We start from the raw sequence: 23680 nt of genomic DNA, 5'->3' as shown, positions 1-23680 counted from the left end.
CCGGACTAATAAAGATGACAAAACAAACAAGTTTTCAGCAGAGACCGACGCTGAGTGAAATCGACTGCTGGCATTTCACAGCGGAAGTTGGAATTGATTGCCGGCAGGAGCGGCTCATCCAGGCCGGCTGCCTCCTCGAGCTGACATTTACATGCGTCTCGTGTCCACATTATCCCCCAATCTGATGTGGCAAGATTACACAATTACACACAGAGAGGTGTTTCTAATCTTTTTTTTTCTTCCTTCTTTCTTTCTTTTTTGCATTTATCCACGCAAACAAGAACAAAACCCTAAATCATACTTGGACCATTTCAGCTCCACGGAACCACCTTCATAAATTACCCTCAATCTAAAGTAAATTCTGTCTGACAGGGTGTCGGAAAAAACCTGAAGATTATCAGAGAAGATTTATTACAGGGCTGTTTGTATTAAATTATGTGAGATTGTGCAGACTGATTTCCCTTTATTTCAGACAGGAGGTATCGTTGTCATGTGCAGCACGTTGCACTAAAACCCATCACGCCGTCCTGTTTGTGTCCCAAACAGACCCGTATGTCACGTTACAGCAGAAGGTGGCACCACATGAGCGCATTTCCATTAGTTTCCTGGTAATGTGTTGTTATGGATTAGAATCCCGCAGCAAAAATTCACCTCGTCTTCAGCAAGTTTGTGGTCCCAATGACCACATCTTCATTTTCTCATTAACAGCTGGAGTCTGTGCCTGTTCTCCCGGGATCCACCATTAAAACCAGAGGAAAAGTCTTTTTTGTCAAAGAATGGGATTCATCTGGAGTAAAAGGCTCCTTTAAAGTATTGACAAAAGTACCTTTGTTCTTAAAAGAAGCAATTCTCTATCAACAAGACCAGAGAAGACAATGAACCACGGAAGAAGGAACAAAAAAAACAAAAAGGGTTCACAGAGTGATTCAACTGAAAGGATGAGGAACCAAAGGAAACAAGCTGTGTGTGTGTGTGTGTGTGTGTGTGTGTGTGTGTGTGTGTGTGTGTGTGTGTGTGTGTGTGTGTGTGTGTGTGTGTGTGTGTGTGTCCGTCCGTCCGTCCGTCCGTCTGTCTGTACTCACTTATCCAGAGCAGAGCCTTGTGTTTGGTTGCTGGTGAGCCTTGAGAAGACGTTGCGGTCATTCCTGGTTCGCAGAGGAGGGGAGGAGGGGGGGGTGTAGCCGTCGGTGGGTCTAGTGAGAAGCAGAGCAGCAGCAGAGGTGAGAGACATGAGGGGGGGGCGGTCAAGAAGAAAAATGTGTAAATGACAAAAAGCGTGACAGAATCAATGGATGCAATCGAAAAAAGCTGAATCATCTTCATGTAAAATGCCTTCAGTTTGAGGATCAGGTGTACCTGTATGCTCGGTCGTATGATTTCCTCCTTGTTATGGGGGAAGTGTCATAACCTCGAGACTGCCTGGGACTGACACACACACACACACACACACAGACACACACAAGCAAACTAAGCAGACTGTTAAGGGACAGCACAGGTACCAAGCCCAAAAGAATATCAGACATCTGTATGAGCCGAATCTACAAGGCGGTTTAAGCAATTCCACCAACTACTAATGCACATCTTCTATTTGACTATTTTACACAGAATTACTCTTCAATTATCAAAACACACACATCACTGTATGGTGGGGAAGTAAAGCACCTCTGGATTTGAGCTACCGGCCTTTCAAAGCTTTTTTCTTTACAAACCTGTCTTTTATTACAAAGTCTACAAAAAGCATTCTACTATTATGTTACCCTCCTGATCATCTCTAATGTTTTGCTTTTGAGCTCCACCCTGAGGGGGCTAACAATGATAAAAGAAACAAAAGGAAAGTCTCTGAGGAAAGCAGAGCATTTCGATTAGTACATAGAGACTCGTTTGACTCCAGTGCCAGGAATACTGGCTTACCTGCGCGATCAATATGTGGAGTGAAAATAAAGAACCAATAACAACAGTAATGTTGAAAGAGCAGTCCAGCTGAAATAAAAAAAATAAATAAATAAATCCCACTCTGTTCCAACAGTTCTAGCTGTTCTTTATCTTCATAAATGTGACAGAAAATATTTTCAGTATGTAGAGCAGAACTGCTTATGAAAGTTTATGGGCTGTTTTAGCTTCTCTGTGGGTCGTCAGCATTTCTCTGCTCTGGAAAACGTCTTTTGCATGAGAAACAGGCAAAAATGTTTCATTTAGTTGTGAGGGTTGTACTCGCTGAAGCAGCTTTACACCCTGACGCTTTGTGGCGGCTGCACCAAAACTACCCTAAATTGGCTGTTTGACAGCGATCAAAAACACCAACAGGAGTGTAAATGCAGTGAATCACCTTGAAGTTGGAGGTAAATGAAATGTGACCACGGTAGGTTATGAATCACTGAATGGGCGAACTCATGACTAAAATACCAGAGCGAAGCCTCCCACCCATCACTCCCCCACTGAGCTCGCACTTAAGACAATCTCTGGCCCTGATTTCATCTCTGCGATCACTCCTTTTTCTTTTTTTAAAATAGTTTCATGACTTACAAGGTGTGTCCCCTGACAGGCAGGCTGATGGTGCGGGACGCGCGGTCCCTGTGGTAGGGCTCTCGGAGGGCCAGGCTGAGCGCCAGACTCCCTGGAACGAGGCTCAGGCCGTCCTCCTGGATGTCGGTGAGCGAGGCCAGAGACTTGGTGATGTGCTGCTGCTTGCTACCCGACGAAGGGTCCAGGATGGGACCCAGGTACTCCGCCGACACCGCCTTCATCTGAGCAGACAGGCGAGGCTCCACCTGCATAAGGGAACAGCGGCCATTTGTGTCACTTAAGTCCAGAGAAGAAGAGGGTGAAATGAGGAAAAAGGGAGTGCCGCTGGGGAGAGGAAACTGAGGCATGAAATAAAGATAAAGACTGCATCTCATTAAGGCACATGAGGATATTACAGCACAGCCTGGAATCATTATTCAGCAGGGAAATGTGTCGAGAGAATATGAAAGCAGTAAAACAAACAATGCGGTGGATCGTTTCTCAACAACAGTCATTCTGGAGGGTCAAACAGAGGCTGGTTAGAGAAAAAAGGCAGGAAATAATAAAGAATAGAGCACATAGGAAGGACAAGAAAATAAGAGATTGGTATCAAGGCTGCTAAGCATTTCTACCCATGTTTAAGTGTTTGCTTATACTGCCATCTTGTGGCTGCACAAGAAAATGTCAAGCACAAAAGAAGGGCGGCACACATGATGGCAAAAAATTCTGACCAACAATCGAAACAGTTCAAACATGCATCATGTTGAATGAAGCAGCTTTACCTTGATCTTGAAGTCATCTTGGCTGTTGGACTCTTTCATCTGAGACACACTGCGGAGGACAAACAGTCAGATGCAGAAATTGCTGGATTAATTCCACCCATAACTGCACAATGTCGTAAAATCTCAAGGAAGGCAAAGCCATAGTTAAAGGTTGATGCTTTGTGGGAAGACAGACTCACCTGCTGTCAGAGGCTTGGCTGAACTCTGAGGGCTCCTCGTCGGTACTGGCATATCCGTTCTCTAAACACACACAAAACACACAATGTCTTGTCACAACCACAATTTCAAAAACACGTATGTATACACACAGTTTCCGTTCAAAACACCTCAATTTTTACAGATTTTTATTCACAATTATTCAGTTTAGTGTTTTATTGCACAATGAAAGCATGGAGCAGACAAGCAATCTGAATTTAAAAAATAAATCATGGGGAAAAAAAATCTCTTCTTGCTGGAGCTCTAACTCTTCTTGATGCAACTCATCCTGTCAAATCTGCAGCTCCAAGGATCACAGCTGAAACTGAGACTCACTCATTACGATCACTATTTATTTAGCTGTGCTTGAAGCTGGTGTCCTGTGAGAAACTTGTGTTTGGATTCTGTCTGCTTTGAGTCTGCCTCTCTGAGCTCTTTTGATGGTGAAGGAAACTTTACTCACGGACACAGTGATATCTCTCTGTAAGAAAAACCTACACTTTTTTTTAATGGTGGTCTGTCTCTCTCTCATTGTTAATTGCCTTTTCCTCGCCATGTTCAGCACAACGCACTATAATACTGCTCTACTGATGCCCACATGGGTATGGTACCAACACTTCTTTTATCCAGAGGGAGCTGTAAGAATTGATCAACCTCCATTGCTTCGGGATAGCTTGAAGTTTACTAAATTCTAATTCCCAGTAAATGTCTTTTTGCAGTATTCTGGATTATACACGATGCACACTATTGTCCACCTTACCTTTTCTTAAACCTCTGGCCATTCATCACTTATTTTTGTACCATTTTAACCTATTCATTGGCCTTGAATGACTTTAACTACAATAAATGGGGGGAAAATTGGAGCGATCAAAACTTTTGACCCGTGGTGTTTATACTTCCGGAATATTGTCATTTTGCATTAAAAAATTATCTGAAACAATCATATTAGTCAAAGAAATAATGCAATTAGTAAATCTAGATGCAATTCAGTTGCAGTAAACTTCAAATTTAGTTAACTTAGCTAAAAGTGGGCGCAGTTAAAGACATTTCTAACCGTTTTAACACGTTTTTCATCTAAACGAAGTCTAACATTTGTACTGACAGAAACTGAAAGAGGAGTAGCCTGTACACAAATCGGAAACTGACAGTCCAGGAATGTGTGTGTGTGTGTTTCCTTCCCTTATTGACATTTCTATCCCTTCTCTTTTTTCTCCACCAACAGATTAAAAGCCATTTCTCACCCTGCTGGACGTTGTGGATGAGGGCCTGGAGCTCGGGGATATACTCGGCCTTTTCTCGCAGGGCGTCCAGGATGATGTGATTGTGAGATGAGCCGATCACATCCGTCTGCCTCAGCTGGCCCTCCAGCAGCCTGATTTGAGCCTCCTTCTGAGCCACCTGTAAACTCTGCACATGGAAACAACGGACAAAAAAACAAAGCAAACGACTGTAACGACAAACTTTATTTCAACAATCAAGCAAGAGAAATCCAAAGACGAAATGTTTAGGAGATTTTATTGTTTTCTTCATTTCTTATGTCATGTTAACCCTGACTGGATTCTGGATTTTTCCGCAAAAAGGGCATAACTTGCCTTTTATTTATTTATTTATTCATTCATTATGAATTATTTATTTATTTATTTTTAATAAATCTATAGCTATAAAGTCAAAATCAGTCCCGGTGGCTTGAATATGATTTCAGTCCAGAGAAAAACAAACAACGCCAATAACGACTTTCAGCACTAGATGGCACTGTAAGCATAAGCTCAAGCATTCACAGACAGACTATTCTATGAAAAGGTCCATCCTTTCCTTTGCTGCAATTTAAAATACAATCTGGCATGTGAACAGACATGTTCGCTCATCTTTCTTTATGCTTCTTTTCACTGACTGTGTGCACAACAACTCACTTTGTCAATAGAAGCCTTCAGGAAGTGATCCAGCAGGTGGCGTGCTTCAGCCAGAGAGCAGGAACTGATCACCACTGAGGTGTCCACTGAGTCCAGCTCATCCTGCAGGAAAACACAAAACTAAGAGTCACTGGATGCCTCTCATCTCTTCTCTTTACTGGACAGAATTTATCCGCCGTCCTCTCTTTGCAAACGTGTGTCTCCAAACCTTGGTCTCCTCTATCTGCACTATCATGGCCTGGCAGTCGGAGAGGCTGTCGTTGATGTAGTCTATATTGGCATTCAGCACCTCGATGTCCTCGTTGATTTCCAGGAGGAGGCGGTCCTCGGCCTCGGGTCCCTCCCCATCCGCCATCAGCACCTCCCTCTTGTGTGAGAGTGCTTCCTGCTGGGCCGTCAGCTCCTCTCGCTTCTGACTCATCAACGGCACAAAAGCAAACACAGCGAAAACAGTCCGTGTTAGACTCACCAAAAAGTCTGCAAAATAGAGTTCACCTATATTCACTTTGAATGCCAAGAAAGTGGGCAAAGGCTTAACATATTGTGACTAATCAGCTCAAAATACAGACAGAAAAACTTAACAGAAAAGCAGAAAAATATGAGGGAAGTCTTTACACAATCCAACAAAGCTGACATTTCCCCCATATTTCCCAATTATCTACATGTCTGCATCTAAGAGGAAAAGAGGAAGAAAAAGCTTCACACGTGGTTTCACTTGTTCGCCACAAGGATAACCAAATATGTACAGCATTCATTTTGAAGTATCTCATTTATCACAACAACAAAAAAACTGTCTGTTCATTGTGATGACAGAAAAACCTGACACTGCCAGCAGCAGCAGCTTAAAAGCTAAACACACCCAGTTCCACCTGGACGCTCTGCCAGTGTTACCTTGATGAGGCGGTCCATGTCTGCTTCCACATTAGAGATGGTCATTCTCTGCATGACGATGTCCATGATGCGGCGCTCCAGCGCCTGCCACTTCTGACGGGCCGACTTGGAGAAGCTGCCGGTTCTGCTGGCAGCTCCCAGGTTATTCAGGAGGGCGGGTTTACGCTGCAGCTTCTTCCTACTGCTGGAAGGAGAAACGGGAGGTTCAGGACAACGAATCGAAGACACTGATGGAGCACGCTTTGTTCAGTTCATGAGTTCATCTCACCCAATAACCCGGGTTCCGTCCATGCTCCCCTCGCTCTCTCCCAGGTAACCAAACGCACTGTTTTTGTTGTTCCACTGCCGCACCAGTCCGCTGACGGTCCTGGCTATCTCGGGTTCGGAGCTGCTCGCCGTGGTGCTGGCTGACAGCTCGGCCCCGGAGTCTGTGACCGGGGGGGTCTGGTTCCAGCGGGCCACGCGTCCGGCCACGCGGTCCGACATTGGCTTGGTGAGGCGCCGCAGGGCGGTCACTTCCTGGGTCTTCCTGCGCAGCACCAGCTCCTGCTGCCGCTTCTGGGACTCCAACGCTCGGATCTGATACTGATGGGGAGAGCAACGGGACAACGGAAGCTTTAAACATGTTCATTCAGAGTTCATTCATCTTATTGTTAATGGACGTCAAATAAATTGGGACTGTCCAAGCAGGACTTTAGGATTCAAGAATAGAGTATTTATAACAGGATTATGAACGACTCCCACAGAGCGATGGTGTAAATGCTTTCAAGCGTATTATCGAGCCCTCTCCTTCAGGGAAAACTAATTAATCGGTTGGTTAATGCATGCTGAGTGTGTTCATCCCCAAACTATAAAAGTAATACCACAAGTCTACGCAATATGCATATGATGTCTAAATCAGGTTTGGGTCGGTGTAACATCCTGAAAACTAAGAGTGCATTTTACAAGCTTTTAACCACTTATCAGAACAACTAAATGCTTCAAATACAAAACTTAACTTCAACGACAAGGACAACTACAACAGGTAGAAAATGTTTTACGCATTTTTGTTAAAATTTGGATTCGATTTCCAATTGAAAATAGGACAATGTGAATGCTTTTAAGCTTAGATGCTCTTTTGAGAGACTGTATTATGGATTTGCATCATCTGAAATAAATACCAAGAATAAAAAGCAAGAACCTTGAAAAATGTCATTTTGCATAATAAATCCAAATACTTTATTGTTCTGAATAAAAGATAAGGTGAGGTTGTATTACATTTGGGGTTGAAGGAAAATAGAGATATATGCTTTTCTTCGCTTTAATGTCAGTAAACATAATCTGATAGTTTATATTCCACAAAGAAGTAAAAGTATCCCGAACATCCTGATAACACAACCCTGTACCTGAAAATGGAGTAATAAAGCAATCATCTAGAGAGAAATGTCTCAAAAGTAGGTGAAATTACTCAGCTCCAGGAGGATTTCTGATCCTTTATGATTTTTAATGGGTTAGTGATTAATGCAACTCAGACTTATAATTGTCACGCTGCTAAAAAAAAACAATACAGAGTCACTGAGCGCAAAGTAAGAGATTCTGAAAAACACAAAGCCAGAGGAGATCGTAAGGTTAAAGTAGTTTACACACACTGAGAAGAGAGAAAATGACTGACCAAGAAACAGAAAGACGGAATGAAGCAGAGCTGTTATTCAGCTGAAAGTATCCAAAGAGCTCAACGTCCCCGATACGGAGTTTAAAGCCAGTCTTCAGGGAGAACATCTGTGCTCCAGCCTGAACTCAGACTACACTGACAAGCTGCTGTCTTTTTGGCAATATGTCATCGGACTGCGGAAAACACACCCAGAACCCTGAATGAGAAGGAAATGCACACTAAACTCGAGAGTCGGTCTCTGTCATGCTGCACGTCTCACTGATAGAACTAAACTTCCTCCACATGTTGTCCTGAAGTCTGTCCTGAATTACTATGACATGTAAAAAATATTCACACAACTTCAATCCGATGCGTTGTCTCACCTCTTGTCGCCGTTGCTCCTTCTTGAGCTGGGCAATCTCCCGGTTCCTCTTGGCCTCCACCATCCTCCTCCTCTGCTGCTCCTCCTTCATCTGCTTCATCAGTGCCACCTGTAAACAGCAGAGGATGTGATTAAAACCACGTCCCGGTCCTCGCTCTCCCCTCCTGGCTCTGGCTGCCGTCTCCTCACCTTGGCTTTCTTCATCTCGTTGACCTCAGACTGGAGCTTCTTCAGCTCCCGCTCGTACCGCCCCTGGTTTTTAAGGAGACGGGCGTGCTCCTTCTGAGCCGCCTGCAGCTTGAGCAGGTCGCGGTTCATCTCCTTCAGACGTTTCTCGTATTCTTGCTTGATCTTGTTGGCCTTCTCCTCCGTGTAGTTCTCCATGGACACTGCACAAGCACGCAACAACGTCAAACGCCTTTTCACTTGAGAGACGCTTTTCACCCCTAGAATAAATTCACGCACTGAGGTTTTGCAGCACACGGTCTCTCTCCAGCTGCGTGTCTCGGATCTTGTTTTGCAGCAGGATGAGCTTCTCTTCGTACTGCAGCTTCAGCATCATCAGCCTCCGCTGGCTGTTCTCCAGCTCGTCTATCAGCTTCTGCTTGATCTCAATCTCGCAGGTCAGGTCTGCCAGGTCCGCCTGGAAGTTGGCTGCGATTTGGGGAGTTGTAAGAAAAACGTTAAATATGATTTCACTTTTTCTTAATCTCATCTCAACAAACAAGAGTGAAATGTAAGAACACTCTCAGACCGAGATGCTGAAAGTACATTTTTCTAACTTAACATTCTGCAAAATGAGTCAACAGAAGAGAAATTTGAAATTGATTATATGGGAGGTAAGAAACACTGGTCACAGTGAGATAAAACGAGTAATCAAAGGTCAAATAGGAAATTAAAACAACTTTAGAGTGGCCACGTTAAAACAAACTGCCTGGATCTTCCTTGGAAATCTTGCAGACAGTTTGTAAAGCTTGTCAAAAGATATTTCAGAAATGAGCACAGAACTTCAAATTGATAAACAGACTCCATAATGTTTAGAGCAGGACTCTGCGGAGTTACAATATTACTTTCAGCACACCTAATCTATCTTCATGCTCTCAGATGGTGCTTAATGACATTTCTGTATGACTGGGATTATTGTGCTCAGCAGCAAAGTACATCTGAAATCAATCAGATGTTTTGTTGTTGGTATCGTATAATGGAGCAGCATCGCTTTCAGAGGCGGCACATTTGTGCAGAGTGCCAGTGCGTGGTGACGTGTAATGAAAACAAATGCATTTAATGCAACACTAATGTCACAGGGTTGTTTTGGGAAATGTTAATTTAAGTCTGAGGATTCAAACCAGCTCCCAAACACGAGAAATATTTTCATTTTTCTACATTTTGTGAACCTATGGCATTCAGAGGGGATAAAAATAAAAAAAAAAAAAAAAAGAAAAAAAAAACAAAGAGACAGTTTTTCATGTAGCTGTGAGAAACTCGCCTTTCTCATCCGAATCAGAGTCTGAATCCACAAGGCTTTCATCACTGTCAAACTCGTCCTCCTCCCTGCCTTCCTCCTCATCCTCCCCCTCATCGTCTTCACAGCCGCTCTCCTCCTGTAGCGGAGACATGATGTCCTAGAGCGGAAGCACAAATCAGACATCAGACTTTGTTTTGACTGTTAAACTGGTTAAAGATGTGGGTTTTGTGTATTTTACCTCGGTGTAATTGTCATCGGAGTCGATCTCGCCGTTCTGACCATTTTCACCACTCTGCCCGTTCTCGCCGTTCTCGTACGTGTGCAGCTTCACTCGTTTCTTCAGACCTTTCTCCAACTCAGGGCTGCAAGGAGGGAAAAGAGTGATTGTCAGGTCGGGGATGGCATTCAAACCCACAGCGTCACATTGTCACCCTCTTAAATTATTTATTTCTTTATTTGGTTTTTCACAAAACTGAAAAAAATTCATGCAGCAAACAGAGAACTATAGTTTAGACGGAATAAAATCACCTAAGTCGCAATCTAAACATAGACTGATACAAGATGGATGTAAAACAACACAATTTCCTTAATATTTGAAGTTATTCTACAGAATTATGTTTTTCCATGTAGTATGGGAAGCGCTGGATATGCTAGCTATTGCACCGGTAATATTTATGTGAGCACTAAACCAGCAGGAGTATTCCAAGATGCTTTTGCCCATTGAACTGCTGAAACACGGCCCTCTTTACATAAATATTATGGCACTCACTCCAAACATCTACCATTAAGGCCATGAAAGTGATGCCAAGTGGTGCGTTTATGGCAAATATCAGCCCTCAGAAGTCATTAGCGAAAGTCTTCTCCTGACTCTTGTAGCTCTTAGGTTTTTATGACAGGTTTGGCTCCACGCTTCCCTCCCTCCCTCTTTTACGGTGCTCATCAACCATCACGTCTCTAAATCTCCTCCTGCCTTCATCTCGGTGCCATTAGACCTCAATTAGCCTATTAGGCTGTGCGCTCTTCCCTTTCACAACCCAGTGGCCGAATGACTTCAACCACTCCGAGTCCAAGTCAGCACTGGCAGCATCCCAATTCTATTTGGGAGGAAGCTTTTCCGAAGCTGTAATTGACTTGTGATGTGGCTCTTAAAGAGAGGAGTAATGAGGAGTGGAGAGGATTATGGGTGGGACCTATAAGGCACTCATGATGCTCCCTCAGCTATTACAAGATGCACAGGTTCATAGAGGCAGCGATTACAAATTGAATTTACATCCAGTAGGAACGTGTGAGACAGTAAGACATGACATTTTCTTGGAAAAGAGCAAACTTCACACTTCCTACGTATCGAGTGCTCATTTAGAGCATTTTATGAGCATTAGGACGTTATAAATCACTGTAATCTTTACACACCTCATCCTCCTTTGCCTCCTCTCCTTCTTCTTTAGCCTCTCGATGTCCAGCTTCGCCCTGCGTAACACGTCCGTCATCTCGGCCTCCATGGACATCGGGGCCGGGGAGGAGCCGGGGGGATGGCCGGGGGCGGGGCTGAGCGAGGAGGCAGGGAACGGCGAGCGGGCCGAAAGACGGGCTACCTGTCGTCGCAGAGACTCGTTCATGGACTCACTTTCAAGGAGTTTGGTTCTGACAGATACAGGGAAGAAAAAGGGCAAAGAAAAAAAAAAAGCAATTAAATTACTGATACAAAGTCTGTTCAAAATGTTTGTATAATGTGGATTATATCGAGTCATGCATCAGGTGAAAACACGAGAGGCAGTGTGGCGGTAGTACCTGAGTTCTTCAACCTCTCGGATATATTTCTGGACTAGAGCGCCAATTTCCTCATTGCCTTCACCTGAATGGCAAAAGCAAAAGTTCTTGATATTTCTGAACAAACTAAAGACTTCATTAAAGCGATACTTCAACATTTTGGCAAATTGGCCCATCTAGGGCAATTCGGTAGTCATTTAGAACAGCATACTTACTTTTTTTGTGAGGGCGAGCTGTTGTTTATTCAGCGGTGAGTCTGAGGAGAGCTTCACGGCGGACATAATGGAAGTGGATGGTACAGTAGCTTCCCTCGTCAAACTCATCAATCCAACACAATCCAACAACCCCAAAACACACTTTGGTGGACACGTTATAATCCCCACATTCACTACGCTGTGAAATATTAATGCAAAATTACGAGATTGAGCGTTTTTTTGCGAAGATTGCTAAGACGGAACTACTTACTAAACATGGCGTCTGGGCGTAGTGATCTCAAAAGAAAAAGTAGTTCCCAATATTTGCTTCAATGTCGTAACGCTACAATATTATTTGTTGGTGTTTCACAGCGTAGTGAATGTGCGGATTATAACGTGTCCACCAAAGTGTGTTTGGGGTTGTTGGATTGTGTATTTGATGAGTTTGACGAGGGGAAGCAACTGTACCGTCCACTTCCATTATGTCCGCCGTGAAGCTCTCCTCAGACGCACCGCTGAATAAACAACAGCTCGCCCTCACAAAAAAAGTAAGTATGCTGCTCTAAATGACTACCGAATTGCCCTAGATGGGCCAATTTGCCAAAATGTTGAAGTATCGCTTTAAGTTATTTTTTTTTCCACTGTAGTTGCAGATTGAATTTAATTTGGCATCTCTGTGACGTACTTGACTTGGTGAGCAGGGTGCTGACTTCATTGGCCAGAAGATGCGTAACTCGCGTGTTGAGGTGGTCGATGGTCTCCTGCATGGCCTTCACCCTGAGGCGCAGCGTGTCGTTCTCCCTCTGCAGCATGGCGTTTTCCTGGTACAGGTCACTGTAGCCCTCCGACCCGTCTTCGCACGCCACACGCTTCCCCTGCACAAAGCAAATCACCAAGAGGCTAAATGACATGCAGCGATATGATTTAGGGAAACTAAGTCTGAACTTTTTAACTTATTCTACACTAAACACTAGTTGTCAACAAAACACAATGACTTGGTGTGTTTTCGGGGAGTCTTCAAGCAACTATTGTTGCATTTTGAATGGGCAACAGTGAAAAAATCCTGTTGTGTCAGTCTGAAACAGAGAGCCTCTATGTAATCCGGCCAGCGCTCACAGGCATCACCTCTATTCGTCCAACACAACATTACTTCCAGACTCCAGTCACATCACATCTCTTATTTACCACATTGAGGTCAGCTTGCAGTCCCCGCTCAGAGCCGCTGCTCACTGTGGTAACCCCCTGAATCCCACAAAAGACTGACAACACTCCTAAACCATCGCTTGTGCGTTACAGGCCCAGGGATTAAAGTTAATGGAAAAAGAAGATAAAATAAATATCATACTTTAAACACACAGTCTATACAACTGTTGATATAAGATGTAAAAAGGTTGACTTTTCGGGCATTTATCTTGCTCATAATCAGGCCGTGTTTGCACTGTAGAAACGACATAAGTGGAGGAGTGTCCTCAAGAAAAGACTTTAATTTGATAACATCTTCAGCTGCTGCTGTGAGCGCAGCCTCTGCCTTCATTACCCCGTCTTCGCTCCCATCAGCGTTTTCTACTATTCTCAGCCTCATCCATCTCGTCGCCCCGCTCAGCCCTCGGTTAGACCCTCGTTTCATCAGTTAAACTGACAGCCATGTGTTATCACGCGTTTCCAAACTGCCTCTTTTCATTCCTTCCGCCTCCTATCCACCAACTACTTTATTCTCCTTGAGGCTCATCCTTCCCTTATTTTTTTCTGTATTACCGTCTCCCACACTGCTTTTTTTTTTTTTACTTCCTGCCTCCCATTGCTCTCTTTAATCTCTCACCGCCTTGTACTCCATCAGCTCCATCTGCAGTCGTGCTATCTCGGCACGCAGCGCGCTAATCTGCTGGCTGGTCTTGTCCTGGTTCACCACCACCTTGTTCTTGATGTTTCGAGCACGGTTGGCGTACTTCAGCGTGTTCAGAGTCTCCATGAAGTCGCGGTCTGAGGGGCTTACGCAAGCGATCATCACTGTGCGACTGGAGAGGACGGAACAGTAGAAGGAAGACATCAATGCAAAGTAAGAAACATGGACAGGTTGTGTTTTGTGCAACTACAATATTTCATTTGTTCATTTGTAGGCGCATCTCAAAAAAAAAAAAGCACGTGCAATACAAGAGTCAATTCAACATATCTTATTGCACACGAACTGACATGCTAAGATCCTTTTCTTGTTTGACTGTTTATAATATGAATAGAATGAAAATATGAAAAAATATGAAAAGTCATAAATATAAAAAAATGCAGTATTTTGCCATTCTTTTTTTTTTTCATATATCACAGACCGTAACATCCATCTTCAATCACATATTTTCGTTTTTCTCAGAGCAAAAACAAGGACCATTCAACACAGTTGTCAGCTCTCTGATAATATTAATACGCTAGATACCATGGCTTCTACTCACAATTTCCTTATTAATGCTGAAATAATAATTTTGTCTGCCAGAGTTTAAAAAAATGTAACCAAGAATACAAATATTAATAGCAAATATAGGTTTTATAATCTAGGTTCTTAAACTGAGTCAAACTTTCATCTGACTTTTGTTTCAAGTGTACAAATAAGTATTTATGCAGTAGATAGTAATTACTTTTAGCCAAGTCTGTAGGAAGCAGCTGTTAAACATCAATAATTTGCACAAAGACTTTTAAATCCTACTTTATCTAACTGACTATTATAGATCATCATAAATGACAAAGACCACCAAACTACCACCATAGAGAAAGAGCACAGTTTGGGCAATAATCTTGATTAATTCTCCAACGATCTGACATATTGATACCGCTAATGTCTTCATAATGACCCAACAGGCTCATCGTGAAGAGGAAACTTCTTCATCTTCTCTTCAATGATCAGAAATAGTCACCACACAGACGAGCAGTAGTTATTACTCAGAGATTTGATCGATCAATCCAAATGTTGCAAAAGCTTCACTAACCTCTAGTTATCTGGCCAGGTTTACCTGTCAAGAAACTTCTTGTTTTTATTTGATATTTGCAAGAGCTGCATGGGGTCCCTGGGTCTGGGTGCCCTTTCGTGTTGACTTTGCATGTTTTCCTTTGTGTAGGCAAGTTTGCTCCAGGTACTCTGGTTTGCTTCCTAAAACATGCCTTTGAGGTTAACCTGTGACTGCAAATTGCCACTAAGAAAGTGAGTTTTGGGTAACCGTCTGTCTCTCTGTGTTTGCCTTCATCCAGGCTGTATTCAGCTCCCTGCATCCCTAAGCTGGATAAAGTTAAGAGAAAACAGAAATTGAATGCACGAGGAATATATCTAAAGTGTACCTGTTCCCTCCCAGTGAGTCCTGCAGCAGTCGGGTCAGTTTGGAGTCTCTGTATGGGACATGTCCTCCCTTTTTGGTCTGATCTCCTAAAGCACTGATCACGTTTCCCAGAGCCAGCTACCACAGGGAGGACAAGACCAGGAAGAGCCAATCATTTGCACAGCTTACATATTCACACTCAAACCACCATCATATGCACATAAAGTGAGAGATATTTGGCTTTGGGGTGAGATTTCCTGATAAACCCAGAATGAAACCTTGAATAAGACCTGCTCCTTGCCGCTGTGAGTTATTCTTAAAACCTAAAAGGCCAGTGTGTTGGTTTCTGAGCCACTCACCAGTCCACAGTTAATGGAGATCCCCTCCCGGGCCCGCTCTCCTGTGGCTCCGGTGCGTTTCAGCCTCTCGGAGCCGGCCAGGTCCACAAAGTGGAACTTGGCCATCAGCGTCTCGTACTCCGGCTGCGCGATGGGGCTGGAGGTCACTCCATTCAGCTCCTCCTCGTTCTCTCCTCCTCCGTTCTGCTGCAGGGGGGGACAAACAGAAACAAACAGGGAAATAGGATTAAAACAAAGTAGTTGATAAGTTACAGCTTCTTACATAACAATGAAAACAACTGCATCCCTTTACTTGTCGATGCCTGAACTATGAACGTCTGCTTTTTTTATCTGCTTCATTACATCTGTATTACATCTCAAGTCACATTCCTTTTTCCGCATGCACACACGCTCTCAGTTTGAGCCTCCTACCAGTAACAGCTGGCACATTGGATTTGATGACGTTGAATCTGCAGCGATACCCGCCTCTCTCAGGATGCTCAGGCTGTTTTCATTGAATTTACCTTTCTGCCGGTCTTTCATGAACTCCTCTTTCGACTTGCACTCACCATCTGCGGCTGCTGACAGACTCTCATCTGACAGAGGTGGATGGTGAAAATAGCGTGCGAGCGGGAGCTCTGGGCGTTCATCTGCGTGCTTGCTGTGGTGCGGGACAGAGCGCCCAGCTTCAGACACTGCAGCAGCTGTAACACACACACACACACACACACACACACACACACACACACACACACACACACACACACACACACACACACACACACACACACACACACACACACACACACACACACACACACACACACACACACACACACACACACACACACACACACACACACACACACACACACACACACACACACACACACACACACACACACACACACACACACACAAAACGTAGATGAACTTCAGTTCAGTACACATAAATAAGTAAACAAATACAGAGAATTGTTGTTATCCTGCTTTTTCCCTGAATCCTATCGGCATAACTTGATCAAACAAAGAATCTTCTCATTCGTTTCCTTTACCCTCCTATAAAGCAGACAACCACAAGACTTTTATTTAATTCAATTTTAACATCCCATATCTCCTCCCGAGTCCCCTCATCTGGCCTTTTTATCTCGGTCTGCATTCTTTCATCCATCTCCATATTTCAATCTCCTTCCTCACCGCTTTTTCTTTTCATAAAGAAACAGTTTCTGTCTCCTCTTCGTCTCCGTCTCCAAGCCGTCTCTCTTTAAGGGAATTCAAATCGCAGATAAACTCTCCACGTCTTGCTTCCTTTAATGTGCTCTCGCTCATATTTCAGCGTCACGCTCCGGCTGAGGTGTACAGTACGTTTTAAAACATGGTGGACGATCTTCTTCACGCAGTATTTACTGTAGCCTTTCTCCTAAATCACCACCTGCCCTCTCCCTTAACCTCTTTAACAGACACTCCTCTCGCCCTCTCGACCTCTCCACCGCCTCCCTCCGTACTGTCGGTGCTGCTCTGTTTCTCTTCGTGTCGACTACTGCCTGCCGTTAAATATCGCATATAAAATAAAAAAGTAGCCGGGCAGTTTTATCTACTCTGGCTTGAGCACGACATCTCCGAGCCAAGTTTCCCTTGTTATCCTCCACCGATTTGTTGTTTTTTCAGGAGTGACTTCCAGCCGGTTCTTGGCAGCTCTCATGCTTTGCCTCATGCAGTCAGGCCTCATTCATGGCTTCGGAGCTATATTAAATGCTCTAACTTTTATTTTTCATGGCAATTTTCAGTCATGAAGAACTTTTCAAGCATCTACTGATTTGATGTTTCTTGGTTTGTAAAAGCTGCTAAATAAAATTTCGTGAATTGTGATGTTGATCAAATGTGATGCAAAAATGCTCATTAAAACAAACAACCTTTTAAGAGATATATGAACCTTAGCTTTCATTGGCGTTTATGCACTAAATTCAGCTTTAATTTCTTGCACAGCAAAGGAGTGCAGTCCTACATAACCACATTAAAACAAGAATTTAAACCAAACATCCGATTATGAAATAGCATCAGTCACAAATTATTCAATTGATCACAATCCAACAACATGAGCTCCAGAAATAGTAATTAAACACAGAAATTGAAAAATCCCTCTGTGCTTCAGTTAGGCATGAAAACATTTGTTTTTAAAGACCCAGCATCAAGCTGAGAACTGTTTATTTGTTAAAATGTTTGTTTTTATTTGATAATGCGCAAAAAGAAATGTCTGCCGTCAAAAATTCTATCTTTATATATTCAAAAAATATAAATGACGCAAATAAGTCACAGCCACGCCACCCTGTCCACGCCCACCTCTTCCTCTGAGTGCACGAGCCTGGAGGTGACTCCGGTGGTGTAGATGCTGCCGTTGGCGTCCTCGTGGATCCTGATGTTTGACTTCCTGCTGCGGCTCTCTGGATCCCTGGCTCCGTCGAACAGGTCCAGGATCTCCTCGTTGTACAGCTACAACACGCACAGCGATGAAAGCATGATTGTTTTACAAACTCCTGTATGCTATAGTCTGATAACTGTTAAAACTTGGAAGTAGATCAAATGGTTTCTCGAGGGTCAGTCGGTCACTTTTCGGCTCATCTTTCTTCACATCAGCACTTCTTATTTGCGCACAGCTCTGCAGCCACAGAGGTCAAATGTGGGATCTCTCAGAGACCACTGAGGGTCACAGAGGTCAGCTGAAAGCTCAGCTGTTCCCACCTACTGCACACCACTCACCCTCGCACTTCCATCTGTTTACCATCAACAAAGATAACCTTTTGACCCCTGTGTCGACAGAAAGCAAACCAATAACACAGAGCGGGGCAAAGAAAAGCTCGACGGAAGAAAAACCTGTGATACATCATTTCATATTAGCATTTCTATTACAACGTGATTATTAAAGTAATCTAATCATGCATTCACCCACGCATATAACAGCACAACCCCCCCCCCCAAATGCAACTCAAACATTTGCCTGCCAGAAACCCCTGGAGGAAATGATTACTTGTCATATTATCTAATTTCTCCTACACAGCCATCTCTGCCTCTCTCTCATCTCTTGCTCTTATCCATCTCCTGTCCCTCAGTGATGAGGAGTAATGTCAGAGGTAATGGCCAACATTAATCAGGCCCAACAAAGCAAACTCAGACATTCCTGCTCATCTGTCTTCAGGTTGTCGCCTCCCGTTTGTGGAAACCCGGGCTGATCCTCTCATTTCCCTACTTTGTCCCGTCTGCTTAGAGTTTCTCAGCTGTCATCCATCCCGGCCAACAAACACACACACGTAATATATATAAACAGCATTCTATAATTGAGAGATAATCTGCTGAGTGTGACTGACCTCCAGGAACTGGGCGCTGACTTTAAACTCGGGGGGCTGGGTGCCGGCCTCCTGGGCTCGCTCCCTCCGGCTCTGGATCCCCTCGAACAGCTGGTGAACGGCCCGGGGAATGATGCCCTGCTCCAGCGGGGTCAGGCTCACGTCAAAACCCGTACCCATGGTGTAGGTCTTACCCGAGCCCGTCTGAAACACATCAACAGCTGTGAGGTCCAATTCACACACACAGATCATTCAACACAACTTCTGTAAGGGAGACGATTTTTACACGAGCGTAGCTCTCAGTGTGGTGTGTGTGGCACCGTGCAAACTAGGTTTTCACACAGTGTTTGTGTGTGTGTGTGTGTGTGTGTATTTTTTAAGTCTTACTTTCATCAGCTGAATCAATTACCAAATAGTCAAATAGGCAAATATTCTTTTCACTTTGTTAAACTCACTTACAGGATGAAACAGGAAACTGGTCGTTTTCATGAAGCTTTAATGACCATGACCCAAAAACAACACACACATACATACCAATATTTTCTACAAATAGGATGTAATGTACTATCACAATAAATGTCCCTGTGCATTTCTTTTAACTACTTAACGCTAAATTGTAATTAGAGAAATATGTCCAGATCCTTTCATCTGCTTTTCTTTTCAAATCCACTCGAGTCATTTTCATATGGAAATAAACTAAAATTCATTATTTTATAGAAAAGTGTACATACATGATTTAATACAATATTTCATGAGTGCACCGTACATATTTTGTGTCTCAAAATAGAACATTACTGTTATTAAAAACTACGTTGTGCACAATAAATGTCCCTCTTAATTACTGTAATATGATTTCCTTTGGCCTGTAAAATCTGCACTGTTTTTAAACTGGCCGACTCCCATGATGCATCACTTGTAGCAAAAAAAAAAAAAAACTTAAAATGGACACGAGGTCAGTTTGTCTCTTTTTTTATATCACATAATGAAAAATTAATCAAATTGGGTTGTTTTATTCTTTCATGTCAGTTGGACAGCATTCATGCGAACTTTAATTATTATGACCATCTTTTACATTATTAAATGCAATTTGAAATGGCGGATGAAACAACTTTCTTCATGCTGGTTAGAGGCTTTAAATTCTAAATCTGATATGTCTTTATCAATTCTCTGCAACTGTTGTTGCATTAATGCATTTCCATTAAAGTTTCATCTTCACCTTAATGTCTCCATCACAGTTAGAAAGAATTTCATTAAAAAAAAAAAATATGGTTAAACAAATAATACATTTAGTTTTCATCTATTTCTTTTGATCTTTTGTTTCAAAAATTTGAAGGAAAAAGCCTGCTGGGAAAAGGCCTGACCTCTGGATTTTCTGTGGAAGTTTTGAAATTGAGAAACACAGTTCACCACAGAGGTCTTGTTTGCATTCGCAGATGCAGGTGGCTGAAGAAAATTGCAATCTGCTGAATAAAATCGTGGAAACAAACACAGTCAACCTCTAAAAATTCTGCACTGTCCTGAATATTAATGTCTGAGTAAAACAGACAGTGTTTCCCCTCAGAGTTTTAATTACCAAGTTTAATTTGGAACTGCACAATCAGAGCAAATCCTCTGGAAAGGTCAGAAAATGGGAAAATATTTGCTCGTGTTTTTCTAAGATAAACTCCGAGGTGTGGAAATACCCAGCGGGATTATCTTGTCTGTACGTTAAACTTGTGATTATGTTCACCAGCTTCCAAAATTGTAACTTTTTCCTTATTTCCACAGCTTTCACACTGCAGCTACTATGTTCACATGTGCCAGTGCATGTAAATCAAAGTGCAATTATTTAGCATCGGCAAACAAAACAGGAAGTTTAAAGGTGATAGTTGGCCTAAAATCTACTGATATCTTTGTTTTTCAAAAGTGATTTAAACAAAAACAAACAAAAAAAACTGATGAAATATTCAAGCACTGGTGAACGCTGTCATACCTGACCGTAAGCGAACACGGTGGCATTGTACCCCTCGAAGCAGCCTTCGATGAGCTTGTACACGCAGGCCTGGTAGATACGGTGCTGCTCTGAGTCAACATCAAACACAAAGTCGTAGGTGAAAGCTTTGTCCTTCCCCAGGAGGACCTGTGGCTCTCCGGGCGTGACCAGCGTGCACACGTGGCAGCCCTCGATCTTCTCCTTGGCCATTTGAGGACGGATCCTACAAGAAAGATGGGAAAAAAAGAAAAGAAGATTCAAAGTGAAGTTGATAAAATGATTTCAGAATCGTAAATTTAAAAACGTGAGATCATCACAGCACATTAGAGGAGCCGCTGAGTGTGATCAAGCCTGAAGTGCTTCCGATTGTTCTAATGCACGATCATCTCATCCTGTAAATAACCAAGGTTGAGAATAAGTGAGCACATTACGAAGAGTTCATCACATCAGATCAGAACTATGTGACCACAAAATTATTTTATCTTTTATTATTCGAGGTATTTAATCACAGCAGCATCTTTAGTGATGGATGTTTATGACCTGAGTCCGCAAGCATCAACACTTATCGACAGGAAAACATTTTGTCTCGTTCTCTCATCTAAAACATTCATGAAATTTAATGCACTCTCAGGAAAACGACGAGTCCACTTCAAAGAGAAGAGTTTCATGCATTCTTCTTCATTGACAAAGTTGCAATACAAATCCAATGAGCTTATTCCACAGATCATTCTATTTAAAATTGTGGAGACACAAAAGGACTGACTGTTTCAGCCACATGTACTCACCACCTTAAACCTGCTGTTTTGAATAGATATGGTGAGGAGGAAGTCACAGTGATGAAACTCTCGCATCAGTGCGCTGTTCTGTCACTCTTACATTTTATTGGGACATACTGTCATTTCTATTTTCACACATTTCTCCACAGCATGAGCTTTAATCTAGTGTCTCAATGAGCTATATGTCACACAGAAGCTGCTCTTCCGTGTTATTATCTTTGTTCAGGCAGACTTCTGCCATCAAGCCAACCTCGGCATTAAAACCTCCAACATAGAATTATCAGGAGAATCACATGTTTTATATAATGCAGAGGTGGTAAATCCTGGTTCTTAAGGGCTTGACTCCCGCGTGCTTTCAATGTCTCCTCGTTCAACACACAATTTCACCGAGCGTCTTTCTGTAGAGTTTCATGGAGACGTATTCATCAGATTCAGGTGAGTTGGAGTCGACATGAGGGGCTGTGGACTTTCTAAACAAGGATTTAACATCTTCAATATATCCGTACAGTATATATGTCTTAAGCCCGTTGCATTATTTTTTCTTCTCAGTTTGTATTTCTGCATCATTGACAGTTTGAGGTATGAATAGTTGCTCACTTTCTAACACATGACACACTCTGGACAGGTCACCAGTTCTTAGGTAAAATCTAACTAAATACTGGGTAAAGTGACAGGAAGGTGTTTTGAAATCGCTTTCCCAGCTGTGGTGGAGAAAGCTCCTGCTCGTCCACACCCTGACCCCACCACAGTGGGCCCTGGACCGACGCGCTGCCGCGCGGCGGATTCCTCCGTTGTATCAGTGACAGTTTGTTCTGACAATTTGCACAAAGCAGACACACAACAGCATGCTTGTGTTTGCTAACATAAAAGGTTCGCCAACGTGCGGGAAATAGGTAACGAGGCATAAAATGGACAGCTCTGAGAAAACCAGAGCCGGTGGTGATGATGATGGAGGCCAGACAGGCTCATAAGTCATTAATATTACAACGGCTGCTAATCCTCCTGCTCAGGACTGAGGGTTTCTGTTGGGCTTTGCGTCCTGACAGGTAGTTCATTGCAGTTAATTGCTTTCACCTGTCATCCCAGTTGTAAAATAAATCCCCGATTAGATGAGCGGAAACAGCAACCACTTCAGAATATCTTTGAACTCACTGACAGAATGAGGGCCGGCTATTTAAGTTTAGATTTTACATGTTTGCCAGCAGAGCGCCAGAAAGCCCTTGCAGTCGGGACAGCAGAATAATTAAGATGAAACCGTTAGAGAAGTGACACTTCGCTACGTGTTTGTGCTGCAGCGGGGGAACTTCACAGAGAAATGTCGCTTCCACACAACACAATGTACGTGAGACTGAACGATCGGCCATGCACACATTCAGCGTGCTCATCTTGGGATTCCAGAAGTACAATTTGGACACAGTGGGAATTTAATCACTCTAAGCTGCAGGGGAAAAAAAAAAAAAAAAAAAAAAAAAAAAAAAAAAACATGAGGCAGCAATTTCGGAGCACGACGTCCACCACTGCACACACTGATCCCCTACGGTTCACTCTTCTGGGGATGCAAATCAACTCCCACGCACACAAGACACTGCACCACAGACTCCCAATGGGATGCTGCAACAAAGATGCACACACTTAGTGTGTAAAGTCATTCAAAGTATGAGAAATCCCCAAACCACATCCAGCTGCAGTCGGATAGTGGGCACACCATGAAGACACAAAGAAACTTCAAAAACAAATGATACACACATACACACAGTTTAAAAAAAAAAAAACCCAAACTGTCCTATCTTCAGTTCACACATGGTTTCTCTCAAGTATGCATTAAGTACCACGCCCTCCACTACCGCCGCATTAAATCCACTCCCCGCACGGACTCGTGGCGCTACAGAAACGCACAGAAAGCCAACGACTGCAACGTTTTCTGGCCCTCATTCAGGCCTTGAGGCATCACTGTAGACAGTCATCCAGGAGGGAATTAAAGGTATCACAATGGTCCGATTCAGCTGCGGAACGCTAAAACCAGACAGCCCAGCGACAGTGATTGTGTCTTCAAAAGCAGCTTGCAGATGGAGGTTTGTTTTATTACTGGATTTGACCTTGACACCGAGGTTAATGTTCCTCAAGCCACACGTCTCTTAAGAGAGCCATTTAAGCCAATTATTAACATAAAGTGGATACGGCAGAGGAGGAGCGTCTGCGCGCCGCACAATGGACAGAGCAGGAGGACAGTACGCGTGTG

The 23680-nt window shown here is 43.2% G+C and overlaps 1 protein-coding gene across 2 annotated transcripts in view; it reads right to left on the bottom strand.

Annotated features, from left to right (window-relative positions):
* The window catches only part of kif21b (kinesin family member 21B), a 63592-nt gene that overhangs the window by 18268 nt on the left and 21644 nt on the right, over positions 1-23680 (bottom strand). For both annotated transcript variants that reach the window (XM_030090814.1, XM_030090815.1), the window contains exons 2-26: positions 20666-20888; positions 18715-18897; positions 17693-17842; positions 15922-16056; positions 15374-15559; positions 15037-15152; positions 13538-13733; positions 12404-12593; positions 11546-11609; positions 11168-11398; positions 9996-10119; positions 9779-9914; positions 8758-8946; positions 8482-8681; positions 8294-8401; positions 6549-6865; positions 6281-6464; positions 5598-5801; positions 5390-5491; positions 4721-4886; positions 3464-3524; positions 3285-3333; positions 2524-2768; positions 1357-1425; positions 1083-1193 (exon numbers count right to left, since the gene is read on the bottom strand). In XM_030090814.1, coding sequence (XP_029946674.1) covers positions 1083-1193; positions 1357-1425; positions 2524-2768; positions 3285-3333; positions 3464-3524; positions 4721-4886; positions 5390-5491; positions 5598-5801; positions 6281-6464; positions 6549-6865; positions 8294-8401; positions 8482-8681; positions 8758-8946; positions 9779-9914; positions 9996-10119; positions 11168-11398; positions 11546-11609; positions 12404-12593; positions 13538-13733; positions 15037-15152; positions 15374-15559; positions 15922-16056; positions 17693-17842; positions 18715-18897; positions 20666-20888 — 3939 coding nt within the window. The remainder of the gene's footprint in view (positions 1-1082; positions 1194-1356; positions 1426-2523; positions 2769-3284; positions 3334-3463; positions 3525-4720; positions 4887-5389; positions 5492-5597; positions 5802-6280; positions 6465-6548; positions 6866-8293; positions 8402-8481; positions 8682-8757; positions 8947-9778; positions 9915-9995; positions 10120-11167; positions 11399-11545; positions 11610-12403; positions 12594-13537; positions 13734-15036; positions 15153-15373; positions 15560-15921; positions 16057-17692; positions 17843-18714; positions 18898-20665; positions 20889-23680) is intronic.

This window comes from Salarias fasciatus, chromosome 5, assembly GCF_902148845.1.
Source record: "Salarias fasciatus chromosome 5, fSalaFa1.1, whole genome shotgun sequence".
Classification (NCBI taxonomy): Eukaryota; Metazoa; Chordata; class Actinopteri; order Blenniiformes; family Blenniidae; genus Salarias; species Salarias fasciatus.
Note: the sequence above shows the minus strand (reverse complement) of the source record. Positions and strands in the feature narration are given on the sequence as shown.